At 40.8% G+C, this 12,893-nt stretch overlaps 1 protein-coding gene across 26 annotated transcripts in view; it reads right to left on the bottom strand.

Moving 5' to 3' along the window:
• Positions 1 to 12,893, bottom strand: part of ptprc (protein tyrosine phosphatase receptor type C) — a 249,401-nt gene that overhangs the window by 93,946 nt on the left and 142,562 nt on the right. For 19 of the 26 annotated variants that reach the window (XM_078218153.1, XM_078218155.1, XM_078218154.1 and 16 more), the window contains exons 3-6: positions 9,354 to 9,395; positions 7,193 to 7,255; positions 6,011 to 6,073; positions 1,639 to 1,707 (exon numbers count right to left, since the gene is read on the bottom strand). In XM_078218153.1, the coding sequence (XP_078074279.1) occupies positions 1,639 to 1,707; positions 6,011 to 6,073; positions 7,193 to 7,255; positions 9,354 to 9,395 (237 nt within the window). The remainder of the gene's footprint in view (positions 1 to 1,638; positions 1,708 to 6,010; positions 6,074 to 7,192; positions 7,256 to 9,353; positions 9,396 to 12,893) is intronic. The other 7 variants (XM_078218160.1, XM_078218165.1, XM_078218174.1 and 4 more) reach the window with 2 other exon arrangements.

The raw sequence follows: 12,893 nt of genomic DNA, 5'->3' as shown, positions 1-12,893 counted from the left end.
GACATCAGGCTGTTAATTGCAGCCAATCACACTAAAGGATTCTCGCAGTTCTCCAATCAGGAAACTAAAAGTAACTTAAAAAGAATCATTTTTCTGAATGTTTCACACAGCAATTCAAAATAATTCCGATTTTCACCTGGGGTGGAGGTAGGACCTGAAGCATTATGAAAAAATTCTTCTACAATTAATTATTAAGAACAGACTTGAAATCAATGAATCAATTATTTAACCGCAATCCACCAACATGAAATTATTTTTCCAGGACCAATTCAGTTGCTCGGACTGCATTAATCACATCATTGTTAAAAGCACAATACCACCTCAAGGTAGGAACTTTTAAGGGGTTTAGTATCATTTATGTGGGATTGGGAAAAAAGAAATGCTCACTGATTTCAGTAACTGTGTCCACAATGTAGCCCATGGAGGAACCCCAAGGGAGAGATCGCAACCTCACAATTTCATACTGATTTCCAAGTGTCCAACATCGAGTGCGATTTATTTTTTTGAGGGTCATGATGACAAATGCTGACATTTGATGTCAACGATCCTGCAAATTCTACTTCTTATCTAACCAGTAATTTACAATGGCTATAATATGAAGACCAGTCAACATTTGAAAGTTAGAATGTAACTGATGCTTTTCTCAACTAAATTTAGGGAACTATAACTTTAGCTATGGTCCTGGAAACATTGGCTTTTCATCCGACCATCTCACTTGTTCCAGGGTACAGAGGATATTTCATTCACTTTGTAAAGAAAAATCGAATCTGCATCAAAATAATGAGGATATTGCAAAAGATTTGAGTTGTTAAAAACTCATTTAGGAAGACAAATTAATAAAACAAATCTGTTTTTTTTAAAAATAAGAACAATTGGCAGCCAGAGGGAGAACCATTTTGCTACTAAAATGAGGAGGTAAAGAGTGTTTATGGAGAAACATGAATTTGCTGTGAGTGCAGTAGTCACTGTTGTTGGAACCGTGCTGGTGGGTGTGAGTGATGAGTGATCTGTTGGAAGACCAAAACTGTGAGTAATAACATCACAATTACTGCCGTAAACATTATATCATTGGCAATTTGCAAAGAGTGCAAGATGAAAATGTGCTTCACACCTGTCAATCTCATTCTAATAGGCAGTTTTCCAGACTATTTTAAGGAAAGTGTAGTTTTAGCATTATCCTGGACCCTCATACCTGTTGAAACATTTTGTCATTGAGTTTAGCAAATACCTTCATACCCTTGAACATGCTAGAAATCCCTGTACCCTCCTATGCTTCAAGAAAAATAATCCTAATTTCTCTCTTGAATATGCCACAAGTAGTCTTGAAATTAAGAATGCACCAGAGAATTGAGTAACTTTTGCAATAGAGCAATCATGCAGAATCTGTAATTAGTTCTTAAGTATTTGGAACTCAACATAACAAACAACCCTGGTAAATGCAGTGTGGCAGCAGCCTCAGATATTTCTCTTGATCCAATCCACTACTTGTTAAATAGCTCTACTAAAGAGCTGACATGGGTTTGATGGACCAAATGATACCTTCTGTACTGTACCGTTCTACAAAACTAACATTCTAATTTCATTCAGTGAAAAGCAGACAGAAATTATACATTGAGCAAATTAAGACCAAGAGCATACTTGAGCCTGCTGAGGGTGCAGTGGTCACTGTTGAAGCCGTGCTGGTGGGTGCGAGTGATGAGTGATTTGCTGAAAGACCAAAACATTAACAACGTAAGTCACAACTGAATCCAAAAACAATGGCCTGGCATTTGTTGTCATCACAAAGCAAGAGTGTACGCCACTGATCACAAAGTCAGCCTCACTGAGAGATCTCTCTGGTAAGAATTTCTCCTCTATCCCTCGCTGTGCTGTGATAATGTAACTGATTGCAGATTTCACCATTGGGGAATTCAGAAGCTGGAGTGATGCACCTAGGCAGTCAAATGCAGCCAATCACATTAAAGGATTTTCACAGTCATCCAAACAGGAAACTAAAAGCAGTGAAAAAATAATTTTTAAAATAAATATCACATGCAGGAAGTTAAATATTACTGGTAGATTAACATTGGATGAAGGTAGGAGATAAAATATTCTCAAAAACTCTTGATAATTAATTCTCAAAAATAGAGTTTTCAAATGAATTATTTAACAGTCTTCCACGATTCTGAAATTATTTTTTTCAGGGCCAATTCTGATATTTCAATTATATTAAACAGGTCAGTGTTGAAAACGTAGTCCCATCTCGAGGTTTAAACTTTTCAGAGGTTTTCTAACATTTATGTGGGAGAGGGAGATTGTAATTCTCACTGATTTCAGTGGTTGCCGGTTGTGTGTGCACAATGCAGCAAAAACCCTGAGCGAGAGATCAATTTTCACACTCACTTCCAATTGTCCGGCATATCGAAGTCCCATTTAATTTTCTGAGGGGGAATGATGACAAATTCTGACATTTACTATCAAAAAATTCTGGCCCAGAGCGACACAGTGGCAAGTACTGTTGCCTCACAGCGCCAGGGACCCGGGTTCGATTCCTGGCTTGGTTTACTGTCTGTGCGGAGTCTGCACGTTCTCCCCGTGTCTGCATGGGTTTCCTCCAGGTGCTCCAGTTTCCTCCCACAGTCCAAAAGACATGCTGGTTAGGTGCACTAGCCATGCTAAATTCTCCCTCAGTGTACCCGACAAGGCTAGGGGATTTTCCCAGTAACTTCATTGTAGTGTTAGTGTAAGCCTACTTGTGACAATAATTAAAACTATTTTCAACCAGACATTTACAATGGCTATAACATTAAGACCAGTAAACATTTGGTAAGAGTGCAACTAACACCCTTCTTAACTAACATCAGGAAATATAGATTGAGCTTTGGCCAGAAAATATTGGCTTTTCATCCGACCACGTCACATCTCACGGTGTAGAGGACTTCCTTCGCTTTGTAAAGAGAGATTCAATCTGCATCAAAATAATGAGGATGCTGATAAAGCCTCATTAAAGAAGACAAAAAATAAATAAACTGAAACTTGTTTTTCTAAAATTATCAATTGGCAGTCAGGACAACCATTTTGCTGCTGAAATGAGGAAGTAAAGAGTGTTTATGGAGAAACATGAACCTGCTGTGAGTGTAGTACTCACTATTGTTGGAGCTGTGCACCTCACTGAAATAATAACATAATACGCAGTACTCCAGACTACTTTAAGGGAAGTGTAGTTACAGGTCATTGAGTCTATCAAATCCTCCTTGAACAGGCTAAGGATCCTTTTACCCTCCCTGCTCCAATGAAAACAATTCTAATTTCTCTAATCTCTCCTAACTACCACAAATAACCTTGAAATTGAGAATGCACCAGAGAGTTGAGTGACTTTTGCAATAGAGCAATCAGGCAGAATCTGGATTAGTTTTAAATATTTGGAACTCAATAGGTTGAAACTGGCCCCAATAAATGCTGTGTGGCATGGATAGAATTTATACACTGCGAATTTAGAGTGCCATCTATACTGATACCAAGACAAGAGCATATTTGTCAGAGATTAGGAGGAATTTCTTCAGCCAGAGAGTGTTGAATCCGTGGAACTCTTTGCCACAGAAGGCTCTGGAGGCCAGATCATTGAGTGTCTTTAAGACAGAGATAGATAGGTTCTTGATTAATAAGGGGATCAGGGGTTATGGGGAAAAGGCAGGAGAATGGGGATGAGAAAAATATCAACCATGATTGAATGGCGGAGCAGATTTAATGGGCTGAGTGGCCTAATTCCGCTCCTATGTCTTATGGTCTTACACTTGAGCCTGCTGTGGGTGCAGTAGTCACTGTTGGAGCCGTGCTGGTGGATGTGAGTGATGAATGATCTGCTCAAAGGCAAAAACAAGATTAACAACGTGAGTCACAATTAAATCCAAAAACAAGGGCCTGGAGTTTGCTGTCAGCACAAAGCAAGAGCGTTCACCACTGATCACAAAGTAAGCCCCACTGAGAGATGAAGCGCTCTCTCTGGTAAGGATTTCTCCCCTGTGCCTAGCTGGGCTGTGGTAATGTAAGTGCCTGCAGCTTTTGACATTGGGGAATTCCTAGGGTGGAACTGAAGTGATGACATCAGACTGTCAATTGCAGCCAATCACACTAAAGGATTTTACAGTCCTCCAATCAGGAAATTAAAAGCAGCAAATTAGCATCATTTTTATAGATGTTTACATGTAGCAAGTTAAGAACAATTGGGAGATCCATATGGGGTGAAAGTAGATACACAATTTTCAAATCAATTAATCAATTATTTTACAGCAATCCGCGATTGTGAAATTATTTTTTCAGGACCAATTCTGTTGTTCAAATTTTATTAATCATATAATTGTCAAAAAAGCGGTTCCACCTCAAGGTATAAACTGTTATGGGTTTCCTAATGTTGATGGGGGAGTGGGGAATTTGAAATTCTCACTGATTTCAGTGACTGCCGGCTCTGTGCCTACAGTGCAGCTCACACCGGAGCCCTGAGGGAGAGGTCATATCCTCACGATTTTCACACTCATTTCCAAGTGTCTGACTTCCCGAAGTTTTATTTAGTTTTTTTGTGGGATAATGATGATGAATGCAGACCTTTGCTGAGAAGGACCTGCAAATTCTGGCATTTACAATGGACAGAACTTGAAGATCAGTAAATATTTGAAAGTAAGAACGCAACTGAGGCTTTTCTCAAATAATTTTGGGAAATTTAGATCTAGATATGTCTTTGAAATACCGGCTTTTCATCTGACCATGTCATTTGTTCAAGGGGGCAGAAGATTTCCTTCACTTTGTAAAGAGAGATCCTACCAACATCAAAATAATGAGGATGTTACAAAAGAACATTCGAGTTGATATAAACTCATTAAGGAAGACAAAGGGATAAAACTAATCTGATTTTTAAAAAAATAACACTTGGCAGCCATAGGAGCAACCATTTTGCTACTGAAATGAGGAGGGAAAGAGTGTTTACGGAGAAACATGAACCTGCTGCGAGTGTAGTAGTCACTGTTGTTGGAGCCGTGCTGGTGGGTGTGAGTGATGAGTGACGTGCTGGAAAACCAAAACTATGAGTAATAATGTCACAATTACTGTTGGAAACATTATATCATTGGCAATTTGCAAAGAGTGCAAGATGAAAATGTGCGTCACACCTGTTCATCTCACTGAAATGACTTTAATCAGGCCATTGAAGCTGACCTATTGGAAAAGATATCCCTGATTAAGGAGTCAATTGATGGGCCAATCAGGGATATTTCCTTGTATTTAACCGGGAGTGTCAGTTCCTCTGACACCCCTGAAGGGAGACTGCTATCTGATAGTATTCTGTGTACAATGCTGGATTTGTAAATAAAGGGATCATGGTGAGGTGACTTCGGCCTCCGAAGACTTATTGAAATAGGTAGTTCGCCAGACTATTTTAACGAGAGTGTAGTTATAGGTTTATCCTGAACCCTCAGGCGAGTGTAGTTATAGGTTTATCCTGAACCCTCAGGAGAGTGTAGTTATAGGTTTATCCTGAACCCTCAGGCGAGTGTAGTTGTAGGTTTATCCTGAAACCTCACATGTTGAACCATTTTGTCAATGAGTCTATCAAATCCTCTTGTAGCTTTGAATACTGTAATGTTCCCTTTATCCTCCACTGCTCCGATGAAAACAATCCTAATTTCTCTAATTTCTCCTAATGCTACCACAAATAACCTTGAAATTGAGAATACACCAGAGAATTGAGTGACTTTTGCAATAGAGTACTTGGGCAGAATCTGGATTAGATTTAAATATTTGGAACTCAATCCAGCCCCAATAAATGCTGTGTGGCAGCAGCCACATATGTTTTCTCTTAATTCACTGCTGGTTTAATAGCTCTACAACGAGCTGGCACAAGTATGATGGGCCGAATGACCTTCTCTGAACTGTATGATTCTTTAAAACACTCTAACTTCAGTGAAAAGTAGATGGAATTTATACATTGAGGAATTTAGGGCGCTCCCAAACTGATACCAAGACAAGAGCATACTTGAACCTGCTATGGGTGCAGTAGTCACTGTTGGAGCCGTGCTGGTGGGTGTGAGTGATGAGTGATCTTCTGAAAGCCCAAAACCAAGAGTTACAATGTGAGGCACAACTGAATCCAAAAACAATGGCCTGGGGTTTGCTGTCAACACAAAATACAAGTGCTCGCCACTGATCATAAAGTAAGCCTCACCGAGAGATCTCTCTGGTAAGAGTTTCTCTTCTATCCCTCGCTGTGCTGTGATAATGTAACTGATTGTAGCTTTCAACACTGGGGAATTCCCAGGGTGTAAATGAAGTGATGACATCAGGCTGTCAATTGCAGCCAATCACACTAAAGGATTCTTACAGTCCTCCAATCAGGAAATTAAAAGCAGCAAACAAGCATCATTTTTATGGATGTTTACATGCAGCAAGTTAAGAACAATTAACAAGTTAATATCCATATGGAGTGAAAGTAGATACACAATTTTCAAATCAATGAATCAATTATTTTACAATCCCTGATTTTGAAATTATTTTTTCGGGTTGAATTCTGTTGTTCAAATTTTATCAATCACATCACTGTTATAAAAGCGGTTCCACCTCAAGATACAAACTTTTATGGGTTTCCTAATGTTGATGGGGGTGTGGGGAATTTGAAATTCTCACTGATTTCAGTGATTGCCAGCTCTGTGCCCACAGTGCAGCTCACACCGGAGCCCTGAGGGAGATTATATCCTCATGATTTTGACACTCATTTCCAAGTGTCTGACTTCCCGAAGTTCTATTTAATTTTTTTGTGGGATAATGATGATGAATGCAGACATTTGCTGAGAAGGACCTGCAAATTCTGGCATTTACAATGGACAGAACCTGCAGACCAGTAAATATTTGAAAGTAAGAACGTAACTGAGGCTTTTCTCAATTAATTTTGGGAAATTTAGATCTAGGTATGTCCTTGTAATATTGGCTTTTCATCTGACCACGTCACTTATTCAAGGGGGCGGAGGATCTCCTTCACTTTGGAAAAAGAGATCCTACCAACATCAAAATAATGAGGATGTTACAAAAGAACATTTGAGTTGAAATAGATGCATTGACAAAGGGCTAAAACTAATCTGGTTTTTTTAAGTAACTCTTGGCAGCCAGAGGTACAACCATTTTGCTACTGAAATGCGGAGGTAAAGAGTGTTTATGGAGGAACATGAACCTGCTGTGAGCATTAGAGTCGCTGTAGTTGGAACCGTGCTGGTGGGTGTGGGTGATGAGTGACCTGTTGGAAAGACAAAAACGATGAATAACCATGCATTTCACAACCACATGCATAAATATGAAGTCCTGGAGTTTGTGACAAGTGGCAAAGGAACATCCTGCAAACATCTCTGACTTGTCAGACAGAGTGGAGAACATTTCATTCATATTGTAAAGAGTAGTGCAAATGGGATGCCTTGAAACAACAAAAAAAATTAGAAAAAGACAAAATAATCTGTCAGTTTGCATTTGTTATCACCTGCTCAGATGGATTTGGAATTACTGTCCATTTTTGTCTGTGGCGAAACTCACTTCAGACTCAAAACTAAATTTCCATTTGGTGCATTACAATACATTTATTTTATTGGAAAAAAAAATCTATCATGTCACAGCCGCCACTTCTTTCGATTTCTGTCAAAGGAACCAAGACAATAAACGGACAGTAACCTGCCTACATACTAACTATGTCTGTGTTTGGTAAACACAGCGGGGCTATGGTGAAAGGGTTGAGAAGCGAGACTAATTGAACAGCTTTATCAATGAGCTGACACAGGGATAATAGGCCAGGTTTATCATCAGCAAGAAACGTCATGTTGCATCAACCATTCTTCTGGGACTCTTGCTGAGATTTAATAGGAATCAAGATCGCCGGACAGGAATATCCTCTGTGCTGGTATTTATGCCAATGCAAACATCTTTATTCAGATGGCTCAATGGAATGTGTTTTAAGACGGAAAAAGTGAGATTCAAGACAGAAGCAAGGCTTAGCTCCTGCCTGCTCTTAAAAATGCCAGCACTGATCCAAAAAGAAAGATAGAAAATCAAGTGGATTGTGTTGATTCTTCAGTTTATAGTTCTCAGCTTATTCCCAAGGGTTTGTTGCTGCTCCCTACCACTTGCACACAAGGATTTGTAACCTGCCTGTGTGCTTATATTTAGCACAGGGGAAAGTTAAAGCCTTTTTGACAAGCAGAATGAAAAAGAATCTCCTGGTTTCGCCTTGTGAGTGTTGACCGCTATTAATCCTGGTAAAAGCAGCTGTTCAGGACACCTAAATTGGAGAATGGACTGTTTTTTTTTTGCTATCCTGATATCAATCTATTATAGGGAAATTGGGGTTGAAAGTCCCTGTAGAGTCTGCCTAGATTTTAAGCGATACCCTCTATTTGGTTGTGGGAACATTAGAGTTAGTGTGTAGTAATCCCTGTCTCAAAAGTGGACCAGACATGGTCTGCCCAGTTCTTTTAGAACAATAAACTGTAATCCCTCACACTACTCACCTTTCAACATATCTGAAACCTTCGTGTAGTCCTGGACAAACTTGACAGCAGCACTATGATTACTGCTGCATCAGAATTCTGCGGTACTACACTGTTATTTAGGCTTCAGTGTGTGTTTTTTTTTACCTGAACAGCGATTTTGGGAGGGTTTGTTGGGACAGTGCATGTGCAAATTGCACCCACTGTCACCTAACTCATCCATGTGTCATGGGTCAGTGCACTGCAAAGTGTTGATATTGTTTCCAGCGATGGGTGAATACCTTGGGTTCTCAAGGAGCAGAGAGTGAACAAACTTTCTAAAAGATCGTTATTTTATGAGATTATTTTCTTCCCTATGGTGGTGATGGAAATAATCTGTGGAGAGCTAAATGTGTGGAGAATGAACCTGAAGAAAAAATCTTCTTAACTTCATGGAATGTTAGAGGTCATTTCCTTACTTTTAGATTTAGCTTTGCTACACTGGTAATCAAACATTCCAGAAACACATTTAAATTAGACAATCATGTTATCTGGACGTGTTAAACATGCTTATGTTCTTGCTGATGATTTTCACTTTCTATGCAAAGAGCTGTTTCCTACATTAAAAAAAGCACATTCACAAATAAGCTTTGTTTTCAATTGTAAATGTGATTGTTATCTCTAAGACAAATGCAGACATTTGAAACTTGCTTATAAAGACCATCAATGTTGTTACTGAGAACATAACCATGTACATTTTGAACTTGACACATTGGCATATAGCAGGCTGGCTAGTCATTGCAGAAACTACCCAATGTCCATCAACTACATGTGAGGTAACCATGCTTGATTCAAATAAAAATACTGGTGTTTTGTACATACCTACAGTGCTGGCCTCAGTGGAGGGCACTTGTGTTGTTGGCTCTGTAACAGAAAGGAGATTAAAACAATTCAGTGGGAGTTGTCAAGCATAAACAGAAATGTGTGTCAACCACAGTCCTCAGTGAGATGATCATAATCAACTTTCTCAAAGTGCAAAGCTACACAAATACAGGGTTGAACTTTACAACCCTACCCCTCGCACCACCCCTGCCAACATTCACACACCACACACTCACACTCACTCACTGTGGCAGGAATGTCGGGGGGAGGGCGAGGGTCCCACTTCTCACTGATATCTGAGTCACAAAGCCCATGGTAACATGCGGCCTGTAGTGTTTGGGATACCTTCTGAAATTCCCCACAGTGTTTCAATTGAAATCATGGTCAAAATCAACTAAAACATAAACGTCATACAATGGAAGCAGATACTGGAGCTCAGATGAATGAGGGGGTGATCTCATAGAAACTTATAAAATTCTAACAGGACTAGACAGGGTGGATGCAGGATGGATGTTCTTGATGGTGGGGAGTCCAGAACCAGGAGTCACAGTCTGAGGATTCAGGGTAGACCATTTAGGACGGAGATGAGGAGACATTTCTTCACCCAAAGAGTGGTGAAATTCATTATCACCGGAAGTAGTTGATGCTAAAACATTGAATGTATTCAAGAGGTGACCAGATACAGCACTTGGGGCGAATGGGATCAAAGGTTATGGGGAGAAAGCAGGATTAGGTTATTGAGTTGGATGATCAGCCATGGTCGTGATGAATGGCGGAACAGGCTCGAAGGGCTGAATGGCCTCCTCCTGCTCCTATCTTCTATGTTTCTATGTTTACTGGTACATATCGTCTGCCCTTGTCCCACCAAGTTCTGGAGGACATGACCAAAACTGCAGACTGAAGAAAGATTTACAGCTGTATGGTCATTAATGGTAGTGCCTGCAATGTTGGTTGGCTTATTTCAGCTTGAACTGGAGGGTATAAACGTATTCGTTATTGTAAGAGGAGTGTGTAATCTTCCACGAATGGTGAAAGTTACAATAAGATTGGGTTTTCATAACATCATTTGTGTTGAAGCCTAACGTCTGGTGTATCTTGTAAAACTGATGGTCGGCCCTCACATATTCTTTGAGAAGTATCAACCACAAATGACATAATTATTACGATTTAATTCTGATGCCTTAGCCTCTTTGAACAACACAGCCGATTTCCCAACTGGGTCACTCTGAGAACGCTCTGAGAACGCTAGTCTGCTTATCAAAGGTCAAAGCATCCAATGCGGGACACACTGTCCCATTGAGTTACCCACCATCCCTACCTGCAGTACAACAGTGGAATAGGACACCTGCAATGCTCACTTGTGGGATTCAGCTGGCAGGCAAGAACACCACCATAAGGTTATCATTTAATAACAAATCAGCAACAAGTGTAATGTACAGAATGTAGGCAAGGAACGTGCAACATGGAAGGAAAGCGGAAACACTGCCGAGGAGATTAAATCATTTGTAAACCTATCAGGATAATTGAATTCCCTTCACCTATCAGAAACTAGATGGAACCAGAGTGAGATTATATATAGCGCTCATCATTCTTTTATCACCCCTGTGCCAATTTTAACACCATTGTTTTTCTGGATAGTTAAGGTTGCCAGCCAGACTCAGGCAGGAACCTCCAGAATACATGTCAATCAGACGCCGCTGGCATGTTCATATCCTACTGGGCAAAATGTTTGCTGCAGACATTCCATTCCATTAGACATGACGGGGAAGAGTCCTTTACAACTAGTGTAAAAAAGGAGAGCGAGTGCTCTATTAAGGCCATGAAAAGCAAGCAGGGGCTGCCATGGCCCCCATGCTCTTACACCCACTCCGCACCATTCCCCTCCCCTCCTCACCAGACCCACCCTCCTATATTCTGCTCCCACCCTCCCAAAACACATTCACAAAACCTGTCCAAATCCCTGCACCAATGTATTGGAATGCTGTCTGGGAAGCCTGCTCTGTGCTAGCTGGAACCCAGTGAGATGGCTTGGTGCATTCGGGCAGGCAGGTAGCTCACAACATAGGGGAGGCTGTTACAAAAGTAATTCCACTTCTCACAGAATCTTCCACAGGAACAAACTGATTATTTCATCACCCAAACACCCCAGGTTTAAAATTCCCCTTTTACTTTTATGGACAATTTAAGTGTGTATATTAAGAGTGCAGTAATAAAATTACACTGATGGCCCTGTGGCATTATTACTTTGGGAACATAGTACATGCAAAGTGTACAATGGATATCTCAGGTATAAAATGTCCCTGAAGATCTCATTCTGCTGAGATTGGCTATCCACAAAATGTTTTGACCATATTCTCTTCATAAGTCCGCATTAAAATTCTGTCTAGTGCTGTCACGTTAATATTTGCTGCTAATTTTAGATCTCTTTCCCATCTTTCAATCCATGATAATTTTAGATTATTCAAGCATGATGAGAACAGTGCAAAGCATAGGTGAGATGGGCCGAATAGCCTTCTTCTGTGTCATAAATTTTCTATGATTTCAATGAGTACGCATAGCACAGTGGGGTGGTACATTGGCACACCTTTTGAAGTGTGCTACAAGTGCCAGTGTGTACCTTGAATCTGTCCACATTGAAAGTTGACAATTCTCAGGAAGAACTTTGAAGATTCTGTGCTAAAACATGGACTTGCTCAGCATTCAATCTGGATCAAGCCACACACTCTCTTATTCCCTGAGGTCTGAGAGTTTGCATGAACAATGATGAAAAAAGAAATGTTTTAACAGCAATAACTTTAACGTTTTCTCTTGGAACTACTTATTTTTGATGTTTCTAAAGAGACAGAATGCTGCACTATAGCTTGATCATCAGACAGAGTTTTCTGCCCCCTCTTGTGACATGTTTGAACAAGGCAAGGGTATTTCATCAGGCAGGTTGGTGACGGGTGGGGACCACATTCCTGTCTGCATCCAGATTAAGTCCATGGCGGGAAGGCCCATGGATGACTTCCCATCCCGCTGCCAATTGAGGACCTTAAGTAGGCAATTAATGGCAAATTAAGGGCATCATGCTTAAACTAGCAGTGAGTGAACCTGTCGCTACATAGGGAGCGCTACATGCAAACCTGTGTGGACTGCTTGTGGTTACTGTGGGGAGGGGAGGGTCTCTCATTCAAAGGTACTTAATGTCTGCTCGAGGAATCTGACATCTGGAAAGGGGACCCACTGAGAACCAATCCTATTGCCGATTCGCCCTACATCCCCCTCCCCCTTAACCCTAGCGCACAAAATCCCTCTTGAAATGACTGACCTCTGGCCTGGGTCAATCTGCGCTCTGGGGCGTCTGTTGACTGTTGTTGCGGCAACAGCCACTCTGAGCCTCTGATTGGTCGACAGCTCTCTGCTAGCTGGAGTTCCTGCCCCTGGGGTCCTGATCCAGTGGAGGTCTGCCAGTTGCCCCTTAACTGCCTGATTGCCTCCTGATTTGGCGGATCTTCTCCAATGAAGGTCTCTTGCTGGCATTCCAACCAGAAGGACAAG

Source organism: Mustelus asterias, chromosome 8, assembly GCF_964213995.1.
Source record: "Mustelus asterias chromosome 8, sMusAst1.hap1.1, whole genome shotgun sequence".
Lineage (NCBI taxonomy): Eukaryota > Metazoa > Chordata > Chondrichthyes > Carcharhiniformes > Triakidae > Mustelus > Mustelus asterias.
This window is presented reverse-complemented; position numbering and strand designations above follow the sequence as displayed.